Genomic DNA, 26,566 nt, shown 5'->3' on the forward strand with positions numbered 1-26,566 from the left:
TTGCACTGTGGGTAATGTAGACTTCATATCTTGACATCTTGGCAGTCATGCAACAGGATCATTGTTAAAAGAAGACTTCCAGTTATGACTCTTGCTATGCTAATTGGGTGATAACCTTTAATAGATATAATAATCTTCAAAGAAGCATATAGTGAAAATAATCACAACTTTGTTCTTCACTGTAGTGTGTCATTTCCTCTGCCACGCAACCTGTCAAGGCCAGAAGCCACATTTGATTTGATTTGTTCTCTGGCAGAGGAAAGCCCTCCTTCGCTCCCTGAAGGTGTTGTTAATATCAGACTGACTTCATTAATAGTCTGATCTGGATATAATTAAGAACGAGCAGAGGGCGGCCAACAGGGAGAGAGACAGTGAGGAGAGAGTCTCCTCCCTGCTTTCTTTGTAACTCCCTCTTTCACTGGTGCTGACAGGCCGGGGAGGGAAAACCTCAGAGAGGAGTTGGAAGGGGAGGATGAGGAGGTGGTCAGTGGAGTGTGTTTTCCATGAAGCTTGACCCTCTTTGTGTCATCTTGTAGCAGCTTCTTCATGAGAAAGGTCTATTACAGCTGAGCTAGGAGATGTTTTGGCTCATTTGTCCGTGATTAGTCTGCCTGCCTGCTTTTGTTTTGTGTGTGCGTATTATCCGAAACACACCCATGCACATGCACTCGCATACCAGTGCTGCTCCCCTTGTGTTTACGCAGCACTGGGTGGAAAACACAAATTGGAGACAGAGCGTTCCCCGTCTGCGGGGGCTTGGAAGAGGGTTTGGGCTCGGAAAGCTGGCTTTCCTCTCAGGAAGTGTTGTTCCTCACCGCTCTCCATAAACACTGGAAACGAGACCCAAAGAAAATGTCCCCGACTCACTATTTCCACTGTAAACACGCAGACATACACATATTATACTGCTCCCTCTCTCCATTCCTCTCATATGTGTCTCTTCCCTTTCTCTGGCAGAAGTCTATAAATTTTCCCAGAGGAGAATGAAGTAAGCCATGCAGAGTGTGTAATCCAGAAAGCCAAGCCCTGACCTATGCAGATCAGCTGCCTCAACTTTTACACTGAGACATGTTATTTTAGAGGCTTTGCAAAGTCTTAACACGAAGTATGAGCACAAGTAACTTGAAAATAGAGACCAATGTGTTACTTTTAGTGCAGTATTCACATAGAAGTACAATAATAAAGTTCTGTGTCCCTCACAGTTTAATTTTTTCACATTTTGAGGTTTATCTTGCAACACTGTGGGCAATAAAAAACAAGGATTCACTTGTGCTCATTGAACCTGTGTCCAAACATCCCACTCAGAGCGGTGTAATGTTACTTTTCATGCTTTAACAAGTGGTTGTATTGCGCTGTGTGAGTTAATAAATCCACACCATGGAGAAAAAGACCAAGAGCTCCCTCCATTAATTTGACTTGTCAAGCATTCATTCCCTCACAGGAGCATTATGCTGTAAAAATACCAACGTTGAGTCCCAAAAACCCCAAACAAGACTTGAAGTGTTCCCAGTTTATCACTGTCAGATTTGACAACAGGGTGCAGGACTCTGTAATCTATCATGGACAAGCTGACCACTGTGATTTAACTGCAGTTATAATCAGTGAAGTTTCATCCCTGCTTGTGTGTCGGTGTTTTTACGCGGAGGTGACGCTGCAGATCCAAAGAAATGCTGCAGATAGTGATGCACTTTGTTGCAACAGCAGCCAGACGTCACCTTTTGCTGCCTCCTCTCTCCACTGTGGTTAAAACACTGAGCTCACTTTACCACCCAGCCGGCTTACACAGCACCCTAACCTGTGTGCGTGCAGAGGGGGAGAGCGAGGGAGGAGTGTCAGAGAGAGAGAGAGAGAGAGAGAGAGAGAGAGAGAGAGAGAGAGAGAGAAAGAGAAAGAGAGAGAGAGAGGTTGGAAACCCGTTTTTTTTATTACATTTCCTCCGCAGTGAAAGAGGAGGCAAGATGGACACTCCATATCTCCCCGCTGCGCCAGAAAACTCATCTAAATGGAAAACACATTGTCTTCATTATTTTGCAAGAGCTGAAAGAACGGGGTTGTCATGGTAACAGCCATCTGAGTGAGTGAGTGCGAGCGAGCGGGCGGCCGAGGGGCTGGTTTTAGGGCCAGAGGAATGGAAGGGAGAGAAAAAAGGAAGGGAGGAGGAGGTGGGAGGTGGAGGGAGGGAGGGAGGGAGAGAAGGAACAAGGAGTCAGGAGAAGTAGAGGAGGGGGGGAGTGTAGCTGGTGGAAAGAGAGAAGAGGGGGACTGAGATGAAGAGGGTGGAGATGGAAGGTAGACAATAGAGATGGAGGGAAGGAAAATAAGAAATTGTGGAAACAGACACTGAGAGGAAAGGAAAGGAAAGGAAAGGAGCAGCGGGTGTGATGGAGGGAAGAAAAAAGAGAGAGAGAGATTTGTGTGAAGAAGCAGGGAGTGCCTTTTCCAGTTGAGCCAGACAGTGCAAATGGCCAGTTAGTGGCTCTCAGAGAGCAGTTCAGAGGCCCTTATTAATTTCAAGGGGCAGCAATATGGGAGATTTAAACTATGTCTCACTGCAGCCAGACTGTTTGTGCAAATGTTGGAGAGTGCACACAGATGTACAGCTAAAGGAAGAGCTATCTTTGCATGCTGAGCTAACATTAGAAGAACTGGTGCTATGGTAAACACATCAAGGGGGGGGCGAAGGGCTCCTCTGCACACTCACTCTGCCACTTCTGCTCAGCCGGTGATCGACAACTTGCCTGCCGCTGTCTTTATTAGTCGTTCCCTCAGAACAGCCCGTGGCAAGCAGCAAAGCCCAACACCATAACGCCCTTCATCAAATATTTACCCCCTCCTTGAATCTACAACCTGCACCAAGGCCACATCAAATAAAACCAAGTGCCAAGGCGATATCTAATCCAGTCCAATCCTTCTCCGTGTCATTCTCTTCCCCTTTCTATGCTGGGGCGGATTTTCATGACGCTCCTGTCAGTTTAGCATCAAGCGACGGATTAGCGCAGTTGCCATAGAGAAAAGGACCCACATGATTGTTTATTTACAAGTTTCTTCTCTGTTTTATAGCCAGTGGCGCTTGTGTGACTGAGGCCTGACATCCTTCTGACAGCCGTTGGGCGATTAAGGAAATTAAAGTAATTGCTGAAGTCTTTGTCATGTAAATACTTATAACCCCCCCTTCCCCTGGAGTGTTTGTCTTGGCTCCGACATCCAACCTTGCACCGCATCACTTTTATTGTTTGCGGTTTGAAAATGAGATAGAGAGGAACAACTATAGACTTTATTAGACATGGATGGCATGACTGCTCCCCAAAAGTGAAGCCTGCCTTTTCCATGTTAACAGATGGGGTATTGGTTCAACTGTGATATTAAAATTCATGTCACATAAATTATTCCCCAACACGGTTTCTGTCATTAAAGTCATTTCATATAATGGTAATTTATACAAACGCTCATTTCCCTGAGTAGTTTTGCTGTAATGAGTTATTTGATGTAATAAAGAGGGGGTGTGATATCATCACTGACTGCTATGTGCTCCTGTGGCGCTGTGAATGAACAGAAACGGCAGGACAAAAACATCACTAATACTAAAGGTGCATTTCGACCAAGATTTCCGGGGTCTTTTATCCCTCAGAATTCCTGCCCTGGAACTAAAAGGTTCCTGTGCCCCCATTGTTAGGCGTTTTTCGACCGCAGGAACTTTACCCCGGAACTGGCCTGATTTGCACAATCTACCCGGAACTTCTGCCCACGGTCGAAACGGGGAAAGTAGTTCTGGGGGCGAAAAGACTATTTTGAAATCTTAATAAAAAACTAAACCAGTATGCATTCCCAGGAACTCCCTCTGTGTTTCAACAACTGTGTAAACGCCACAAACACTGTTACGTTCAACCAAATGTCCCAGGACCTTTGAAAAGTACTATCCCCCAAAGCAGGGGCTTTTCAGGGGGGAGATTATCTACCCCTGAACTAAATTTAGACCCTGGTTCCTCCGGTCAAAACGCAAGTAGTTCAGGGGTTAAGTCCCTAGTTCTGGGGTAAAGTTCCTGTGGTGGAAAAACGGTGAATGAGTGCTTTAAACAACACATGAAGCTGTTGCCCTGTAGACTGAGCCTACCTGAGGGATCTTTGTGCATTCATTGGTCAGTTAAATATGTGTTTTGGCATGAAAGAGGGGCGGGGCATCAGTAACGCTGCTTTTCCAGTTTTTTGAGCAGACTCTTGCTCCAAAACGTCTCCAGCAGAATATTACAGCTGGTTATTTTGGCTTCACTTTTGTGCAGTGGACGTGGAGATGTGTCGTCCATCATTTTGTACAGTCAATGGGAAGACCTGAAACACATACACTTAGTCAAGATTTGATTTATCGTAAACAAAGGCCCAGTTTCTGTAAATGCATTACGCGTTTGGAGTTTGTGTCTGGGTCAGTTTAGTGTTCCCCTGCAGTCTCTTTGACATGTAAAACATTAGGATCTGTAGAAGATAAATGTTAAAAAAGCCACCCAAGCTTCACGGGATCTCTCAGCACTGCAGCCATGAGGGGAATTATGTTTGTTTTTTTCTCTCATCGGTTCCCTCCAGATGTGCAATCATGGTCGAGGGAGGAGCGACGGCTGTGGCTCATGACTGACCGGCATTTAGGCAGAGTCGGCCGTTCGCCTGCTCTGGCTGGCTGTTTTTTCGGCCAGCTGCGTGGCTGTCTGCAGGTCTTAGTGATTCATGTCACACTGTAATTGGTTTACCTGCTCCCTGTGTGTCTGCGCTCTGAGTGGACCAAAACAAATTACCCAGGGATGACCTCTCGCCATCTCTCTCCCCCTGCTTCAAAACCATTTCCCCTATCTCTCCCTACATGTCTCTCTCTCTCTCTCTCTCTGCCTCCCACTACATGTAATATGTTGTATGAGTGTTTTTCTCTTTTCCATCTATTTGCCTCCCCTCGTCTCCCTGCATTCCCTTCTGCTTACCTTGAATCTCTGAGCACAGCCGCAGAAGAACAAGAGTTTAGAGAGAAAGCATATCAGAGCTCAAACACACACATTAAAGCCTCTTGACGCTTGAAGATGTGTGTTTCCGTGCCTGCTTGCTATGTCAAACATAATTTCGGCGTGTTACGCACACATGCATGCGTGAAGATAAGCTGATAGGATGGACTTTGTGTAAGATCACAAATAAACACTCACACCAGTGGATTTCTTTGTAGCGCTAAAAGAGTGTTTTGTGGAAGCTGCAGTGAAGCACATTAGCCTTTCAAAGCTGTTTTCCTCTGCGCTCACTGTGCCAAATAGTACCTGTGTGGATCGTCCCTTCTGTGAGTGAAACTGGTGCTCTGTGTACACCATTAGGCTGTTTCATTTTCACAGCAAGCAGATGTTTTGTGTTCTTTGCAACTCGTGGCCTCACTCTGACACACGCTGCTGAATAAACACACACACACATGCACTCTCACACACACACACACACACACACACACACACACACACACACACACACACACACATACACACACACACACACACACACACACACACACACACACACACACACACACACGCACACACGCACACACACACACATAGCAAGATGAATGGGTTCATCATTCTTCCCTCTAGTCGTGTAGGAAGGTCTCGCTGTCTCTGAGGTTATTTAGTCGTTACTGTGAAAATACACTGTTAAAGGGTTTCAGTGTGCAAAGCTCAAAACATGATTTGTTTGTGTTTGTTGCATTGACTGAGCTCTTATCGGAGGACTTGGTGCATCTACGGGTAGAAATGGATATTTCTCGTGCAGCCTTGAAAAAGTCATTTATTCTTTACTCACTTTAAGAAGAGCTTGACTGTATGCAGGGTGGTTTGGTAATCAATAAATAATGTTTTTAATCTTTTTAATAAGAGATAAACATTTAAAATGACTGACATCCCTTCATATTGAATGACAAGAACATTACATGTAAAGAGTAAATTTCCACTGACTGCATTCAGTTAAATGCTTCTGCAACTTTAAACCAATGATGCCATTTCCCATATTTCAATCAGGACCACTTTTCTCCTAGAAATGTATTTATTAGCATGCAATCATTTACAATTGGCAGTATAGCTCTGTTCTGAGAGCTCCTTGCCCTTCCATGTACCTACGTGGAAGGGCAAATCCTGAGAAGGGGAGAGCCGACGAAGTATGCATGTGCATATAATAGACTGTATAAAATATGGACATAGCATCCGTGACGTCACCCATCTGCTCCTGAACGCTGTTTGGAAGCCAATCGATGGCGGCAGCCATATTGGAAATGCGGAACTCAACCAGACAGAGTGTGACGTAAAGAGGTTTGAGCCTCCTAGCCAACAGCTATGTGTTCCCGTCTGGGAGTCAAGTCAGTCATGTCCTTATTTGGGCAAAAACTCGTAATCTTAATATCTTCTGTACCATCACGTTAGAAAAAAAATTCACCCCCCGTACAGTGTGTGCCGATAGAAAGACTAGCTACGTAGGGCAAAGCCGTTGTTTGAACCAGGCTGTAAACATGTTTATTAATGCTGCAAAGATCGTCTTTTTTGAATTGGTGTCTACGTGGTTTCTGGTGTTTCTGCAGCCAGCCTCAAGCGGATTCTCGATGAATAGCAGTTTATAACACTTCCGCATGGGCTTCATAGTTTGAGACCGGAGGTTGACGCTTGTTGCATACATGAAAGGCCAATGCAGGTAGAGCAGCAGCAAAGACCACCAGTGCAGAACAGAGTAGCTACCAGAGAGGATACATACGACACTGGTAAAATTAGAAGCAGCATAAAAAGGAGGAGCTGGGGTGGAGGCAAGTTGCAGAGAAGTCTGCAGCAGGAAGAGTAGGCATAGGTTTAAATAGACTGCTTATTTGACATCAGCCAATTGGATGTGTTTAAGGTAATTGGCTGAGCTGTTAGCTGACTGGGCTCGCGTTAGAGCAGCTGATCACTGCGGGCTGAGCTTGACTCCATGACCTTCCTGAACTATCACTATGCTCAATTTATTTCAGCACATTTGCACTATCCATGACACTATATATTTATATCTATAGGTCTGTACTTAGCAGTTTTATCCATTAATCTTAAACTGTATTTTATATGGACGTCATCTCATTGACGTCACGCATTCCGTCCAGAAATTGAGTTTCGAAGCCAAACAATGGTGATTGCCAGACTTCATTCTAACTTTTGGTCGACCCAATGAGAGGCAAAGAGACAGAGTTGAGGTGTGCTTTTACTCTCCTGGCTAACAGCTACAATGTGCCTACCTTTCAGTCAAGTCAGCCACGCCCCCAATTATGCCTAATTATGCTAACTTGTAACCCTAGTAACTTCAAAGTGAAGGGGTAATAAAATGTACCCCCTGTATGGGTGTGTGATTAGTGATATGGACCATTCAATCCAAAGCTGTTTTGTGTACCAGGCTGTAGAAATGTTTATTTTAACATTGGTGTTAATGAGAATTCCTGGGTCTGGGAGCCAGCCTCAAGTGGACACTCAGGAAAGTGCAGTTTTTAGCAACATATGCACTGGCTTCATGTTTCAACACGTTGCTGCTTGGGCTTAATACTTGTGTGACCGTTGTCTATTTCTGTCACTGTGCATTAAACGTAATTTAAAACAGGGATCAAATCCCTGGTAAGAGCAGGCATACCAGGACAATCAAGCTAACTGTGATTCTGAGGTATACATGATTGAAGAAATAAGGCAACAAAAGCAACTATAGACTTGATTAAATAATAAGAAACAGAGAAAAAGTTATTAAAAGAAACAACAGACTCTCTAAAGTCTGTATCAAGTATGTGTCGTCTGACTAAAGTATCACATTCTTATTGAATGAAGTTTTGAATTCAGCCAGCTGTGAAAATTTAGAAAACCATAAATGAGATTTGGAGACGCTACAATAAAAGTTAATACCAGATTTCTTATGAAATCCTTCCCTTTTCTTTTCTTTGTGATACTTTTGCTTCCATTTTTTGTTCATTGTGAGTGGCTGGCTGTCTTTGTAATGTCACTGTTAAATACACTCAGTAAGTGTGCTGTTGATCAGTTCTGCAGTAATTCAGCAGGCAAGGCCAGGGTTTTCTCCTCATCACTTATGCAGAGACAAAGTTGTGTTTGTGAAGTAGTCCTTGTAAAGCTGTCCTTTTTGTTGAGTCATTCAATGAAAGGCATGTTCTGCTCTACACTGACTGTACTGTGTATTACCTCACGCTGATTTGAGCTGTGTTTCTTATTGGGGGGGAAAATGCATACTAGTAGTAAAAGTATTCTGGATTTGTCTGATAAAGACCAGAGGGAGAAATGGAGGTTGTTCTTCAGCAGTTTTCTAGAAAGTACTCTGCTTTTGGAGTGTCAAAGTGAAGGGGAATGGAGGGCACACTGGCACAGATATATTTTTGCTCTCCCTAATGACACCAATACCATTTCATGGCTTACTGAGCAGATTGAATCACACTCTCTCTTTGTAAGTCTCACTCTCTGCCCCTGTCTCTGTGTTTCTCTTTCCTGCACACACTTCATCACTCTCTCCTCACACAGGCTATCACATGCACATTCGTATGCTACCGTACGTCGATGTGTTACACTCACCCCACTGGATGCTGTTTAATTGCATTTGGGTCAGCAGTTTGCCGGTGCTGAAACCAAAGGACATGGAATTTGTCAGTTTACCCATTCAGCAGTCGCAGGGGGCGGTGTGTGAGCTAACAGCTCTGCTGGAGTCAGGCCCATAAGGTTAGCTTTACACAAGCCTCTCAGACTGCACTGTCAATCACTCTTTCCTCTCCTCTCCTCTGCTACGCTCGTCTCTTCTCGTCTTAAAATGTACCAGACGGCTGTTATTCCACTTAATAAAGCTGATGAGTTTTATGCACTCTTACTCTGAGAGGGCTCAGTATTGCAGGCGGTCCTGTGATGACCCGGTACAGCGATAAAAGGCCACACATTGGCCTTGTGTTCTCCTTGCACTCACTCACACACACACTCGCCGCTTCCCTTGTGCATCACGAGTGATCGAATCTCGCCGTTCTTGACCGTGGAAAATGGTATGTGGCAGCCAGGACATACAATCTTCCCCAGCTGGTATTTATAGTCTTCAACAACTGGAACATTCTATGGAATAAGGAGTTCATTCATTCATCATGTGACGCTGAAGCTTCGTTCTGCTAATGGATGACCTGATTTCTTATCTTATGGTGAGATATTTGGCCTTTTCTTATCAACGTATTGAGACAACAAAAACCCAAACATGGACCTGTACACAAAAAAGTTCAGTAATGGATAGAAAAGTGGAGTAAAGTTTTAGGTTTATTGACATATGAGCTAAAGAGTACATTAATCAAAGATTTTTTCACCATGATTCAGCATGTTATAATACATCCTATTTCTGTCGTCAATCTCCAAAGAGAGTCGGGATATGGTTTGGATGGTACAGGTATGCAGGCCAGGGCAGCGCATTTAACTGAATTTTGATCCCTTTTGAAATATGAGAATTTGCAAGTATGATTTTTAAAAATGTAAACAATAAATGCTCTTTCACTCAGCATGCAGGCTTTGTACTTCTTGAGTGGAGACCTGGGTATAACAGCATGCTTTCACACTGTTCCTACCCAGCTCAAGCCGACTATCAGCTACCCTCAGATTAACCGGTGCCGCTTTAGTACTGCTCTTCAGATTTGATTTGGATTAAGGAGGGACATGTGGCAATCACAGGTATTGTGTTCAACATGAAAAGCAAATTTTTTCTCATATCATTCTGGCCTGATCCAGACAATCTTTCCTGGAATAGATTTTAAGCATTGCACTTTGTTGCTAACATGAGAAGTGACGGAAAGAATCGGGTCCAGAATGAGAAAAGAGAGCTTCAGTTGAAGAGAGAGGTTCAAACCTTGGTCCCTCTGACGCCTGCACAGTTTGCACAGCTCATCAGTTGTGACATAATATAAATTTTTAGCTACATCCTTAGCCACATTAATGAGTAGAATTTAATCAGCAGCAGTTATGATTATGAATTAAGACTCATGAGTGAAGAAAATTTGAGTTGGTTGTAATTCAGCGCTATAGATGCAGGGTTCCCATGCGTCCTGGAAAACCTGGAAAACAGTTGACCAGTTTTCCAGTACTGGAAAACACTTGGAAGATGGGAGAAAAAGTAAAATATCCTGGAAAACCATGGATTGTCCTGGAAAATTATACCAACATGACTATGTGTATCAATTTGCCCTAGTTTTTAAGCATGTAAGAGATGATTTCATAGATAGCCATAGACTGCACGTCTCTCAATGTAGGCTTCCACTGAGAGGAACATATAAGACTATTTAGGCACTAATTTAGGAACTAAATTTAGACTGTCATACCAGCTTGATCATCACTGAACATGTCCTGGAAATGTCCTGGAAATGTCCTGGAAAAATTATCCCTGGAAAAGAGTGGGAACCCTGAGATGTGAGAGTTTTGTTTCGTTTCAGTCGTCGCTCACGTACTGTTATTCCTTTTTTCTTTTTCTTTTTTCTTTTTCTTTTTCTTTTATTAGCATTCACAGGATTATACAATAATGGTAACAGATACATATATGAGCGCCTTTTGGAAAGTGGCATCAATGATGCACATATGATTAGATATTTTTAAAAAGTACAAAAATCCTGTTAACCTAAGACAATCTTAAACAAATACAAGTAGAGATATTAGAGAAAATAATAGTTGCATTAACATATTTGTTGATGTCGAACAGACAACATACCAAATAACAATGACCACACTTGAGACTCCAGCTTTAACATAAAACATAAGGAAAAAAATGAAGGTGAAAATAATAATAATGATAATAATGATAAAAGTGTGAAAAAATATTAATAATAAAACATATATACACATATACATATAGAAGTATATATACAAAAATATATAAACATATAAACATACAAACATCCAAATTAAAACCTACTGTTATTTCAAGGCGGTATATATACACCCCTGTTACGCCTCGTCTGCTATGTGTAAGGTGCTGAGGTGTAACATTGGGACAGACTCTGATCCTTCCTCTGAGGTCGTAACAGAGGTAGAACGGGGGGAAGAAGGTGGTGATGTGTAGCGTCGGAGACGGCAGGGCGAACCACTGCTGTGTGTACATGCATGTCTGATAGTGTGTGAATGTGGCGCTCTTGCTGTGTGTTTACGAAGCGTGCCTCCCGCGCTTGCATAACCTTGTAATGTGATGTGTAATCACACACTGGGACACCAATATTAGGCTGCTTTGGTGTGTAAGTAAGTAGTATGTAAGTAAAGAGGCGTAATGATGGCAGAACTAAATTCCAGTGCTGCGGTTTGTAAGAAGCTAGAGTTAATATAACACCATGGGACTTTTTTGATATTGAAATGTTGAAGTTGTTGAAGTCTTCAAAATTTTGGTAGCAGTTTAAGTTAAAACAGGCACCTCTGCACTCGCTTACACACACATTGATCTCTTTCTGATCTGGCAACAGTGCGTGGTGAAATAATCGGCTGCTCCCGTGGGTATCTGGTGGCGCATACCTGCAATACTCCACAACTGAAGCTCCATATTTATAGACAGCAACAGAGCAGCTCACATATCCCCACATCACAGCTGTTTGCATTGCAGTGTAGGGTGTCACATAGCCGCCCGGTCCTCCTGTGGTTGTCACATTAAAACAGAAGATAAACAAACAGCAACATTTAGAGTTTATTTTGTCCACCCCTGAGACAAGTCATTTCAAGATTTTTATAGAGGCGGGTGGTTATGATGCCGTGTGAAGGGTTTTTTAAAGGCCGGAGGGAGCGATATCAACACCAATAGCTGGCTTTTCTTGGAGAGGAAGAGGAAAGGGTGAGAGATTAGTGGAGGAGAGGATTATAAAAATAATGTGAAGAACAAAACAGAGAAAAAAGGAAGTGAAGAAGGAATGGTAACTGAGGACAGAGTGGAGTGGACCAGAGAGAATAAAGGCAATGATAGGAAAAAAAAAAGTCTGGGTATGGGAGTTTGCCACTGGAGATAATAGTGTGTGTGTGTGTGTGTGTGTGTGTGTGTGTGTGTGTGTGTGTGTGTGTGTGTGTGTGTGTGTGTGTGTGTGTGTGTGTGTGTGTGTGTGTGTGTGTGTGTGAGAGAGAGAGAGAGAGAGAGAGAGAGAGAGAGAGAGAGAGAGCTGGTGACTTTTTGTAGACACACTGAGAGCAGAGATTGTTGGAGGTAGAGAGCGGCCACAGCACAGCTGAGTGGTGTTGATTGGCCTGTTTGAAAACACATGAACTGCGGACTGAGAGAGAAAGAGAGAGAGAGAGAAAGAGAGAGAGAGAGAGAGAGAGAGAGAGAGAGAGAGAGGAGCTCCGTGCACCGGGAGAAAAGTGTTTGCTCTGTGCCGTGCCACGCTGCAGCCCAAACCACATTAGAGCAAATGAATCCATTCCACCTCCTGTTATGGCAGCTCCCGCACAGGGCCCCAGGAAGGAGGAGGGGAGGGAGGGAGGAAGAGTGGCAGGAGGGTTGAGATATGAGGGACAGAGAGAGGAAAATGATAGAAACGGAAAATGGAAGGTGGTGGAAAGGAGTCGCATGCTGGGTGGCTCTAATGATGTCTGAGGGCTACAGAAAAGGGAGCAAAAAGCACAGAGAGAGAGAGAGAGAGAGAGAGAGAGAGAGAGAGAGAGAGAGAGAGAGAGAGAGAGAGGAGTATTGGTCATATAACTGATGAGGAGGAAGAGAAGGAAGCGTAATCCTTATGTTCTCTTTTTCCTCACTGTTGTTAAATAATGTAGATGATCCCTGGCCCCTGAGCTGTTCCTTTAGATTACGCATTCAAACACAAGCACATATATTTTCCATGATGCTGCACACAAATCCATAATTATTCAACTTAGATCAAAACCTTTTGCGCACATAGGCCTCTGAAACCTGCTCAAACCAAAGCACATCTTCAAAACTGCAATATAGATATGTTTATATACCCAATACAGTATGTTAACCCAGAGATACAGCGCTTTAAGTTGACCTCAGAAAACAATAACTTTTGTTATATCATTTTACAAGTTTCAGCAAATTCTGATGATGACAATTTTAGTGTTTCAAAGATTTCTGTTGTCCAAATAAAAGTTTCAGTTCATTGAAATTCCAAAGTTGAGATTTTACACCTATAAGAGGTTGAGTGTTTGCAAAATGAGTTCATTGTTTGCATCATATCCTATTTTATTGGTTTGTATTGTATCATATCATATAGTATCATCTGGTTTTGGATTGTATCATTTCATATCAATTCCATTCAAACTTACAATACATTCAATGAAAGATATACAAAATTAAACATTCATACTCTGCAACTATAAAAAAATGTCTATGTCAAAAGAGGTTATTGCACAAGCATCTACATGGCTGGGACTTGTACCACACTATGTCTGACATCGCAAAGGGCCGAGACATTCTCGATAACGGAGGCTTCAAGTTGGGAAATAAACCGATTCATTAGATTCCTCAATATAGATTGGGACATTTTTACTCGAGCTGTAATTTAACATTTCACTCTCACTGCACCATCTAACTCTCTTTGGTGATATTCTCAAAGCATCATTATAAGCTACTTGTAGTCTCTGTGAGCTGGCTTTCATGTAGTTTGACTATAAGTGTGCAGTATACAGAGGTGTACAATACATTATAAGAACAAAGACAGCTTCACAAATCGTATGGTGTCGTATCGTTTTGTATTGTATCGTATCAAACTGTATCGTATCAAACTGTATCGTATCAAACTGCATCGTATCAGACTGCATCGTATCAAACTGCATCGTATCAAACTGCATCGTATCAAACTGCATCAGATCAAACTGTATCGTATCAAACTGCATCGTATCAAACTGTATTGTATCATATCGTATCGTTTCATACTGTATTGTGTTGTATCATACTGTGCCGTGTCGTATCATATTGAATTGTATCATACTGTGTCGTAACTAGGGATGTACATTTTAAGTATTTTCCATGATCGATTTTTGGAAATGTTAACGATCAATTATCGATTAATTGATAAGAAAAAACATTATTATTCTTACGTCAAAAACAATGCCAAATACGTTGTTTTCCCCCTAAATTATATTTTCTACAGCAACAAAATGCAAATAACTGACGGGATTGAATACGGGCACACGTTTGACACGCAGAATATCAACGATCAGGCTCATAGAAATATTCTCCGCGGACATAATCTTATAAAGTGAAGGCTCATAATACTAGCAGAAAAGTACTTCAAACTCACAGTGTCCAGTTTTCTGTCTACTCGTTCTTATTGAGAAAAATAAACATGTGTATTCGGTCAGGTGTCAGCCAGGAGCGCAACCGGGTCATAATCAGGAGAAAGCTCAGACGGCTCTGATGTTGCTGGTATGTAAACGTAGCGTACCAGAATTTCCCACCTGTCTGTTGCCTTTGTATCCAAAGGTGGGAAATTTCCTGTTTAAAGCTGTCAACCTTTGTGTCCGTGTCGTTGTTGGCAGCAGTTGTGTATTGTATTGATCCTCTTTTAAAAAGCGCACGTGGAGACCTGACGCGCAGCCGCAGCCGCCAGCTGAGCGTCTCCGCTGTGCGCAACACCTTTAGCTGCTGATTCACATCGAAACACGCTTTAAACTTAAAACACCTCCCTGATAGATGAGTGTAATATGAGACCACATGATGTTTGTTCCACGTGACGGAAAATTGATAACAAAAATGTGTGTTTCGAGTAATTTCTTAACAATCAATTAATCGATAATTGATTAATTGTGGTAATCCCTAGTCGTAAAGTATCGTATTGTATCGTACAGTAGCACATGGTATCACATCATAGTATCCTACTAATAATAATAATAATAATAATAATAATAATAATAATAATAATGATAATAAATGTATTTATACAGAGCTTTCAGTCAAAGTGCTTCACAGATACTCTATTGTATATGTGCTGTATGGTAGCACATTGATACTGCATTGTATCACACTTTGCCCTTGATCAGTATGTAAGGGATTTTTGCATAAGTACGTCCTGAATTCATCTACTTTGACCTTCAGAAATAATCATGATTATTATGTTTTCATATCTTTATACTGATTCCAGCAATAATGTCTGTCCTCACTCATAACATACTCCTTTACAATAGACGGGATCAGAGTGCGGCATGATGAGCTCCTGTGTAACCGCCTCACTCCACCCCCCCACTGACTGATCACATTCATAAAGAGGGCTGCGTTTGACGAAGGTGCTAGTCATTTGTCTGAAATGGGAAATCACTCATGCTATGAGTGATCCTATGCCGTGTGTGTATGTGTGTGTGGGGGGGGGGGGGGTAGTTGAATAAGTGTGTGCTACTGCTGATAATGACAAGATAATTTCAACACTCTTTTTCTTCCTCGCTTGTCTCTTTCCCCACTGAGCCCCGGCCTTTTTGCCCCCTTCCTGACATACTCCACTGCTTTCATATTACTTTGCTTTTGTTTCTGATCTCTTATTTCTTGCCCCACTTCCCCCAGTGTGTTTGTCTCAGGATATAGAGAGAGGGAGGGAAACAAAAAAAAACAAGAAAAGTGTTAGTTTTAAGACGGCAGGAGGAAAAAAACTGAATCTTCCTCCAGTTTTTGTATTATTTGTGGTTTGTTACTCGGCTCTGATTCATGGCAGCTTCCTCCCACTGCTGTTTAAAAAGGAGGTTGTGATATGAACAGCATAATTAGATGTGTAATCCTTTGCTTTGCACCTCTGGTAAGGAGTGCTGAGTCGAGCTGATTAAGATGTTTGGAAGACAATAAAGATGCATCTTCAGCCTGTGCGTGCTCACACAACCATAGCAGCAGCTCAGGACGTCTAAGGAGGGAAATAAAAAGTGAGGAGAGATAGTAAAATCCTGCTTTTCTTACATTCATGAGTTAATTTTCTCCAACACAGCAGTCATCAGTCGAGAAATAGAGGGGAGAGTGTTTGTCTCCATGATGGTATGACAGATTATGCTTTTATTTATATAAAAAATGAAGAGGTATGAGGATGTGGGGCTTCTGCCATGTTTCCACTGAAGCATCATCTGTTACGCAACACATTCCCCCCCTGAACATGGAGGGGGGGCTGTGGTCGTCAGAATGGACAGCCGGTCAGGTGGATTGACATCTTATCTCTGTTAACACGCCCACCTCTGAACAGAAGCAGTGTGTCCATCCAGTTACTTTCCCCCCTCACTTTTTTTCCTCTCAGAACCCAAGGGCCCATCTTATCACTGACTAACAAAAGCACGACTCATCGGTGTGAAGAAGTGTGTGTTTGTGTGTGTGTGTGTGTGTGTGTGTGTGTGTGTGTGTGAAAGTGGAAAAGAAGAGATTATTGGGTGAAAGAGGCAGAATCCTCAACTTTCCTCTAATTCTCCTACCAGCTATATTTGGTCTTTGCTTCATGGGTTGGGACGGAGTGAAGAAGGGGAGCCGGAGGAGAAACAGTTAATCAATAGCCACAAGGTCAGACGGCCAGCGCCGGGGCTGGAGCGTGCCCTGTTAGCGGTCCGTGGAGCTGCCTGGCTCGCTGAAGGGGATTTGTAGCACTTGTCAGGGGCTTAAAGGAGCCCTCTCTGGACCACTTGCTCCGGGTGGAGTGTAGTGAAACAGACATGCTGGTTGGCAGCTCGAGAGGAAGAGGGAGACCTCTGCTGGACGCTGGGAGACACCGCAGCACATGTGAAGTAGGCCACCCAAAGTTCTGGTCAGATTATGTGCGGTCAGGGTGGCTGTGTGCCCTGCTGGATGTTAAATTAGCTGTTTGGTGGGCACTTTTTGGCAGATACCACTGCTGCATCATGTCCAAATAACCCTAAAAACTGCTTTTTGCTGCCAACAGTTGCTCCTTACTCATTCCTGAAATGTATCCGCTGTTGTTTAAGACTTTGTGCAAGTGCACTCCAGGTAATTCTACTCGGGTAATGCTTAAGCTCAGAGGATTAGTAATACACTCTTATTCTCAAGGTGTTCCTTTGAAGTTTTACCTTTACGCTTAATCAAAGTGAAGAACTCAAGCTTTTGTATTTACATGCTCTTAAGTCTGTGTGCAAGAGAAAGAGGCAGAAAAAGACTGTGCACACTTGCAGTGCTCTTTCAAAGATAAGCCCAGCAGACTGAGCATTACACATGAAAAAAAAAAAAAAAAAAAGAACCTCCCGAGCTGAGCGCTGCGCTTCGTATTCGCTCTCTGGATCTGTTTGCCTCAGCAGGAGATCTTGGGGGACCCTTTATCAGTACTGAGCAGCTTTTCTAGAGCCCCCCTCCTCCTCCTCCTCCTTACCCCCCACCTGTGGTTTCCTAGTTTGCCTTTTGTGTGCAGGAATGTGAGGCGGACCAACACTGATGGAGATAAACACACAGAGATGGTGAGGGATGAAGGCTTCTCTAGTGAACCAGCACGATGCCTCTTAATCCAGCCAGAGCCAGTTTCTCTGGGATGGTGTGAGAATTAAGCGCGGGGTGGGAATTGTTCTGTTGTGTCTCATTAATGTTGCATTCAAACAAGATAAACACAATAAAAGAGATGCTGAGTCTTATCTGTTGTTAGGTGTGGGCATAAATTAGCCGTCTATGCCACACTGATAACCTTTAGATGTGAGGTCTTCTTCTTTGAGAGAGATTTTAAACCCCTCGGTGGCAAAAACAGATTTTTTTTGTTCACAAATCAACAGAGTTCTCTCTCTTGCTTCCGTCATATTTCTGTGTCTGTAATGATGAAGCCATGGATCATCTCAGTTTCACACGTTTGCCAAAAAAACAAGACACACATGAGGCGGATGAAGCCCTCCGATGAGTCACTTTCCTTGTTTGAGAATTTGTCAAGCTGCTTAAAAGCTGTTTGAACTTCAGAGGCTGCTTCACATGAATAACCTGACCAAAGACAACATGTTCTCACAGACATTTTTTTTTTGTTTCTCCACCTCTCCCTCTTCTCTTGCAGAGTACCGAGCTTTTTAATGGCGTCCCGGTAGAGGCATCAAGATGAACACGCTACCATCAATGGACCGGCACATCCAGCAGACCAATGACAGGCTGCTGTGCATCAAACAGGTGGGTAGAAAGCCTCATGCGTAGCCGCCTGTTAGCTTTAGCGCCTGTCAGTACAATGCAGATACAGATCACGGGGGGGGGGGGGGGCACACGAATCCTCACTTTCTACACTCCTTTCTTCTTTCAGCACCTTATATGGGCATCAGTTTTTCTGGCCATTTGCTGCAGTCACACAGATCATGTTGCACAGGGTCATAGAAAGAGAGAGGGAGAGAGAGAGAGAGAGAGAGAGAGAGGGAGGCCAATCTGGCAGTGAAAACGACTTCAAAGCAACATAACTGACTCTCCTTCTCTGTTTCCCCGCGCTCCCTTACATCACGTTCCTGACTCCTGACGTACGCTGGCCCTTGTTGTGGTTTTTTTCTTTTTTGCTTAAATGCTTCCTTGCCTGCCAGCTTTCAGGAGACTCCTTGCAGACAGATACAGAGAGGAAGACACAGCCAGTCAGACAGACAGAGAGACAGACATAACCCAGGGCTACCGCCTCTGCCTGTGATTAATAGTCTACAAGAACTGGCTGGCTGGCTGTGGGCTCATTTGTTTATACTATGTGGGTGTGAGCCTTTATATCTCCCAACATCCATGCGACACCGTGCCTCACAGTGAATCAGGGAGTGATCAGGCTTTGAGCCTGCGATTATGAGGTGACATATCCCTTTTCCCTGTGCCTGCTGTTAAGCCCACCCCCTCTTCATGCTCCTGAGCACTCTGCCATAATAACTGTTATCTAAACAGGCTCACTACTTTGAATGTAGTGCTTTGCCTGACGTCAGTATCTCTGAAAAGACTTATTTCCCAGCTTTTCTCGAATTCTCGCAGAATTGACACTACTCACTTCACAAAGCCTCCTCAATTACTCTCTCAGGCGTCACTGATAAGCTCTAAATAGCCTGAGTTAGCACGTCTAGCTTAATAAAGGCACTAATTGTAGTTTGGTTTATATACTCCTCGGCACAGGCTGTAATGGAAGTCGTAGTAAACCAGACTTCAAAGGCAGAGAGTAAGTCTGAGCGTGCGGCGGCTCTGCCAGCAGGGTGTTGTTTCTGTTTGGGGAAAGCCGCTGGCGTGGTGCCAGGTGTTGTGCTGCTTTTCATGCAGCCAGGTATGCACAGCACAGCCTGATCCTTGACTGGCCCTGCAAAGAGGGCAAGTAAGTCCATCATCTCAGCGAGGACGGTCTGTCAAACGTCTGGCTGTTTGTTTGCTCGAACCCATCACTGCTGCTTCTGCCGCTGCTGCTCCCCCCGCTATCCACCAACCTCCCCGTTCTTGTCCTCAACCAACCCTGAACAGCAACAACAACACGATCAGTTTAGGCCCCATCCAACCTCCTCTAAAAAACTCCTCCTCCCCCCCTTCACACCAGAGTGGAGGTTGTCAGGCAGAGTCGGTGGCGAGCGCTGCAGCAGGAGGAGATGTGAGTTCAGATCTAGACAGACAGCCCCTGCTGTGCCAGTTCTGATTCCCCTCGCGCTGGAGGCTGATACGCCTCCCATCAAGCAGCAATAATGCCAGATTATATCACTCATCTAGAGCAGGCTCTTCTCCTCCTCCTCCTCTACCCTCTCGCTCAGCAACAGCATCTCTCCATCGCCAGTCAAACCCCCTGTGAGAGTTCACAGCAAACTCTATAACGGCTAATCTTCACATCAAAAAAGATGAGTCACTCAAGGCCCCCTCTCTTGAAGCTCATGATATCATTGGAGATTTTCTCTGCGGGGCGGTCTCAGGCCTGACATGGTAGGCCTCGTTCACTCCGAAGAACCCCCTTTTGTCACACACCGCCAAAAAGCTGCCCTTTCAAACAACGCTCACCTCTGCTGCCCCCTAAAGACAATAGTGCTACCTTCTCTGCACGAACACACAAAACAAAACGCTTCAGCTCCAGATGAGAATAATAATAAATGCTTTCAAGTGGGCTCAATCTCGCCGACTGAACGAGCTGCAGCTCTGCGCCATTTCAGAGCTATTAACCTCCTGAGCCGTGAAGAAAGGGAGCCCAATTTTAAAACCGCTTATTGTGTCCTGCCAGCCCGAGTAGCCTTCAGACACTGGGAAGAAAAGACTCGACTGTTTCAGGCCTCAGTGAACAAGCGAGAGAGACAGACAGAGACTGAAAGAGATTAGACAACACACCAACGGCGCACATTGAGTCTGCACACATAGCTGCCAGGACCAAGGTTGTTTTTCTTTGTGAACAGCCAAGGCAGCCAGTGGACTTGTGGTGCCGGCCGAGGCTCTGTTACACTCTGAAAACAGGCAATGAAAGAGGGGAAGAGAGAGGAGGAGGAGTGGAGGAGAGAAAAAAAAAGAGAGGTTTGGTTGCTGTGTGGGTCATGAGGGTGAAGGCTGGGTGTTGCCAAGAGAGATTAACAGGAAACACTGGCATCATTGTTGGTATGGGTGTGATCTTCTTCCCACAATGCATCAGAGGACTGAGTGGGCGTGCATTGGAAGGAGTCAAGGTCCTCACAGGGTTGTGCAGAAACACAAGACACTAAACCGAGGTAGTTTAGAGGGAAAAAGCAAGGCTGCGAAACGATTTGGTTTCAGTGTTTTTCCAATTTGTACTAAATGTGAAAAAAAAAATAATGCTCATTATTTCTCATTGTTTCTAATGGCCGTCTTGTTTCTCTGTGTTTGCACAGCACTTACAGAACCCGGCCAACTTCCACTCAGCGGCCACAGAGCTGCTCGACTGGTGTGGAGATCCCCGGGCCTTCCAGCGACCTTTCGAGCAAAGCCTCATGGGATGTCTGACGGTACGCAAACAATAATTATGGTTTTCGCTTTGGGTTTTTCAGGTACTTTTTAGGAGACAGGAGCAAAACAGTAATTAGATTTTGGATACCCAGGGAGAAAAAAAATAGATGGACTGGTGTGTCCACTTCTGAGGAGTTCAGCCTCACATTGGTAACGACTTCTCGTTTTTCTCCTGACAATTTCAGTGAAACAGTTTGTAACTAGGCTACAGCCGCAACAAGTCCCTATCCAGCTGTTATCAAAGGCTGCTTTTAAGCCATCAGGGCCCAGTGACACAGGTTAAAGTCCTTGTCACCCACTGCTTCCCTCCACTAAGTGCTGTACACACACACACACTCACTCACACACAAACAAAAAGAGGCATGAACGAGACTGTGGGTAGCCAGTAACCCCTGGCTACAGCCTTTCAGTTCACCAGTTACCATTCATTGATTTGGGCACAGGGCCAGAGAGAGCTGGCCTGCACCAGGTGTGCAGAAAACCACACACACACTCACACTCTTCCATTACATACACAGTCACATGTGCGGAAAGAGGCTTTTGGAGCAGTGAGTTGAAAGTTTCATGCGTGTTTTATCGCTGAGATCAGTCTGTGAAACACTGAAGGAACATTGTTCGCAGACTGAAGTGGTAGCGTGAGCAAACAGATAAATGCTCATTAATGTGCAAATCACAATAAAAGCCTCTTAAAGGCTGATAAAGAGCTATACAATGGAGCCCACCACTGAGATCCCTCTCAGCATGGGGCTGCTTCCATCAGCTAAATTGTTTCATCAGACTCAGAGAGCAAACAGCTTCTTATCTGGAGAATTACAGCGTACAACAAGTCTGCTCATTATTTGAAGGATTTAAGTAACCTCGCTGGCTTTGTATCAAAGAGCTGAACTGAAATGTAAAGATGACTGTGCATATATTCAGTGGAAGCTGAATGAAATTAATTGTATGGCTCATTTTAAGACTTTTTTCACTCTTGCATTTTGTATAAGTCGAAGTCATCCTCACATGCAGGGTGGTTTGTTTCTCCAGAGTTAATAAAGATGACACACATGAGCTGTCATTGCTTCAGTATTACCTTTGTCTGCTTTATATTTGCTCTTCTTTGTGTATCAATATAACTTGTATCAAGATTTCAACTAGTTGTGAAACAAACTGAAGTTAATACTGATGTACAAAAGCAAACAAGACTGTCAGCAACAAGAAGTATAATGTCTATATAGTACCATTTAATGCCCGCCACCACTGCCGCAGGGTAGATGTCAGACAAAGTGAGTTACAGCACGCTGCAGAGACGGCCTTATTTCTAACATTTATCAGGCAAAGATTCAGAGGGAGTAATGTGATTGACTTTTATTAGAAAACCAGGGGGAGATTTTTCATCAGAAAACACTTCTAAGAAGTCAGGAGATCAGCAAAGTGATATGAAGTACAAAACCATGCACACCACAAGTTCCCCACATGAGCTTTAGTATGTGTAGCATTTATAGAAAACAGTGTGAGCAAAGTTTATTCCAGAGACAAAAGTGGAACGTCAACAAATGTTGCTAATACATGAGGTTAGCATAATTGGCTTCAAAAACATCAGAAGTTTGAGATAGAAAAAAAAAACTTTGAGCACACTACAACTATTACTGCCAATATCATGTAAATTCTGACTCAAATGTAAAAAACAATAAGTGTCCAAAATCCAGAATATAAGTTGCGCCGGTGTACAAGATGTAGTCTGTTTCTGCGCAGTTTCTTTGTAGCTCTTTCTAGAACCATCTGTTAGCACAATGTGTACCAACATATTCACACATTTTCAACTCGCCAGAAGTTCCTCTGCTGCTTCATCACTCTCTGGTGTCTCCTTTGTCCACACTGTCACTTCTGTGTAATGTTTATGCAGTCTAGAAAAAAGTAGCATTTGTCAATCATGCTAGTGACCGGTACTAGCTAGCTGCTCGGTGTACGGTAACTTGGACAGTGGTGACGTACTGACCCTCTTCCAATTCGTAGATACTTGCACCCAGGGTTTAGAATTAATACCCGCCAAGCACCAATGGCGGGTAAAAAATTGTTTGGCATGTAAAACAAAAACAGACTGTCAGGCTATTTCAACCCTCGCTGCGTGCTGTACTTGTGTTTTGATTTGGTATGTCAGGAACAGTGTGACATTAACTATTGGAGTTCAAGTTAAAGACGTTCCTGTTATAGCTGTGAGACAGACATTTGGCTCACTCAGTCAATGTTAAAGGTTGCACTTTTGAATATTTCTAATACATGATGATGCAGCAGTCACCTTGAAATGAAGTATAACCTGATAAAATAGAAATAATCTAATTTTATCTCTACATAGCTGTATTCTTTAAGTGATGCTTAAGTTGGATTTTCATAATAAAGACGTATGGTACTTATTTCAAATCAAATAAGGAATGATTTTTTTATTTGGCCGGTGAAAAATATTTTTGTCCGGTACATTTTTGGAGGTCACTAGCCAATGGTAGATGAGGTAAAAAGTTAATTTTACACCCTGCTTGCACCACCCTCCTCCACCGGTCACATGCATAGACTGTCACATGTCTTTGTAATCAAACCTCCACTCTGCACATTTTATTTTCTTAATAGTACACCACTGGTTTCTGTGAGTGCATGATTGTACCCTAATGACAGAGAGAAGCTGTTTAAATGTGGCATTGATGTGACATTGGCCTTTTCCGTATCACCATGTATCCAGTATGCTATATACACTGTGATGCAATATCTTGCTTCTTTGAACGCTGTCTTGCAGGTAGAATATCATAACACGATAAAATACTCTCTCTATCTTTACTGGTTGGTGTTTAATGGTCCCAACAGTGTATAAGACCCAGATGACAAAAAAGGTGTTAAAGTGCGTTCTATTTACAGAATGTATCAGTGAGAGAGATCCTTCAAAAACCCCTTTAATCTCTGAGTGAATGTGTCTGTCTGATAGAAAATTACATTTAATGAAATGAGTGGCTTTAGATTAATCAAGGATGTATTAGAGAATTAAGAGTTAGCCTATAGGAGATCGATATCTGGCAGTTCTTCAGATCACTGCCTCACTTTTACTGACAGGATTTACTTAAACCCCCCTGTCTATAGAGTTTGTGTTTATAGCTGATTTCATGTCTTCTATATCAAGAGTGTAGGTCATGTCAGTGCAGGCAGATATGTCTTGTTTCTGCCTCTAGTACTGCAGATTTTCAAAAACGCCCACTTAGTTCATTAGGAGCTGTCTATCACATACACCCGCCTCAACAAGGAGCAGAGAGAAACCACAAAATTGATGCTTTTCTTCCTCTAGCATGTATACAAGACAGAATCTGCATGGCCCAGTAACCCTGCTGCTTCCTCTTACTGCACTGTTTTGGTATTGACAGGAATATGGGTCTGGATGTACATCCTCAAAGGGAGATTAAGCTGAAAAAAGGCTTATGAGGTGAAACACTGCTAAATCCATGTTGAATCTATGCTAGCCTCTGTAGCTGGCTGCAGGCCCTCTGCAAACTGCAGGGCAGACTCACTCGCGCAGGAAATTAAACGATTGACAACAAACATGATTCGAGCGTTTGTCAGACTCGTCATCTTTTGCATAATGTGGTCGGGGGTGAAAAGATTATGTTGTGAAACGTTCATCCCTGGAATGTCATCCGCATGTCTTCTGAACGGCGTCAAATGCACATAACATAATGTACGAATCACACGCCAACATGTCTTCATTAAAACAATCCAATGTAACATGGTTACTCACATCGTCATTTACACAGCTTTTCATCCACTGCTCAGAGGCACTTTATGATTGCTGCTTGCTGAGATCTTGGCACCCCAGCTGACCTTGTTAACGGTAATATGTGTTTGAGGTCAGAGGGAGCAGAGGAGTTGTCATCTGTTAGCAGATGAAAGTGAGAGGGGTTTCCCTTCTATGATTTACCCCTGTCTCCTGAGCTCTGTTTAACATCACTCAGCGTCCCTTTAAATCGTAAGAGCATCTGGAATGCTCCTGCTTCATGTCCCATAAACGTTCAACCTCTTTTTGGAGTCATTAACATCAGAGGATGATAAACTCAGCAGTATTCGGGCTGGGTTCTCTCAAAATTGGAGGGAAACTGTGGATTTCAACCCTGAAAATGCTGCGAAAAACATACTTTATCTACTGTTTTTCTGCACTACCCACCTCCTTTTTGTCCTCAGATAATCATTATCCAGTGAAATATATCCTAATACCTATTATTTTCACATTTCTGTGGTCAGTTTGGGTAACTGAACCATCACCCTTTTAGCCAGGGGAAGATCTCAGTTGGTGCTTGTCTGAGGATAACCTCTGAGAGACTCCCTCCGTTCTGCAGAGCGTCAGTGGTTTGGCTCTCTCACCTCTCTTTTGGAGGTTGATGCAGTCATCGGGCTCGTCCTGTTTGTGGATCAGTGGAGCAATCCAGACGGCAGACTCCACGTTAATCTCACTGTGTCTGTGTGCAAGTGTTTATTCTACGTGTGTCTGTCTGGAAGCAAATGAAGTGCAGCAATAACAGCGGCTCCAAATGTAAACACAATTAAGAAGTATCATCACTTCCCAAAAACAACAGCTTAGCATTTACATGATGTAGATTTAAATATCTCTCATTCATATGTTACAAGTTTGTTGACTCTGGTTAAACCACTTAACATTAGTCTTCAGCCTACACTTGTAAATGTTATGTTGGGTTTGTTTGTACGGGTAAAGTAAAATAATAAATGCTATCAATCTGTTGGTGAAAGTATTCAAACATAGAGCACAATACAGAACTAATCTGTTTCTAACTTTGGTTTAAACTCTGTGAAGTTATTTCTTTATGGGAAAAATAATCCAACAAACTACAATAAAGTAGCTCGACATGATATATGATGGAAAGAAATTAGCTCCAGTGCAGAGGGATTATAAAGAGCTTTAGATACACTCTACTTGTTTTATAAAACCATTTAAAAACACTTTTTTTGCAGCTTATCCTGTCTCCATTCTTGTTTTTTATACTTGTTTTATTATTATTTTATCATTTTTATTATTATAATTATTTTTAACTATGTAAGTACATTGTTGTATTCCCCTGTTACATGTTGTAAGCGGTTGGAACAAAATAATTTCCTTCAATGGGGGATCAATAAAGTATATTTATCTATCCAATACAAGCGGCAACGTCCGGTCCAAAAATAGAGAGAGTCCAATGCGGAAGTGCTAAAAACTGCACTTCATCAAGGATCCTCTTGAGGCTGGCTCCGGAAGTACCAGAAACCACATCCACACCAATCCAAAGAAGCCGATCTTTACAGCAGAAATAAACATGTTTACAGCCTGGTACAAAAGACGAGTGTAGTCTGGATAGCTCATTTCTTGATCGGCACACACTGTAGGGGGGTGAATTTTTTTCCAACGCATCAGTTTCGAAGATATTGAGATCACGAGTCTTCCAATGAGGGGCACAGCTGACTTGACTGACAGGCGGGAACACTGTAGCTGTTGGCTAGGATGCTCAAAGCCCGCCTCTTTACGTCAAAATCACCCAACAGCAGCAATATGGCTGCCGCTGCCGATCGGCCTCAAAACAGTGCTTCAGAAACAGATGGGTGACGTCACAGATACTACGTCCATATTTTATACAGTCAATGATCCAATACCACAGTTTAATTGGCCCTGTGACAAATATTTCAGGGAGATTTTCATGCAACAATATTAGACAATCATATCATAGTTCAGAGAGTTTTG

The 26,566-nt window shown here is 43.1% G+C and overlaps 1 protein-coding gene across 1 annotated transcript in view; it reads left to right on the top strand.

Moving 5' to 3' along the window:
• zmiz1a (zinc finger, MIZ-type containing 1a) overlaps positions 1-26,566 on the top strand; it is a 138,270-nt gene that overhangs the window by 82,038 nt on the left and 29,666 nt on the right. Inside the window, exons 4-5 of the mRNA XM_034682686.1 lie at positions 17,954-18,063; positions 20,712-20,825. Of these exons, the coding sequence (XP_034538577.1) occupies positions 17,995-18,063; positions 20,712-20,825 (183 nt within the window). The 5' untranslated portion in view covers positions 17,954-17,994. The remainder of the gene's footprint in view (positions 1-17,953; positions 18,064-20,711; positions 20,826-26,566) is intronic.

The sequence above is a fragment of the Notolabrus celidotus genome, chromosome 4 (assembly GCF_009762535.1).
Source record: "Notolabrus celidotus isolate fNotCel1 chromosome 4, fNotCel1.pri, whole genome shotgun sequence".
NCBI lineage: Eukaryota > Metazoa > Chordata > Actinopteri > Labriformes > Labridae > Notolabrus > Notolabrus celidotus.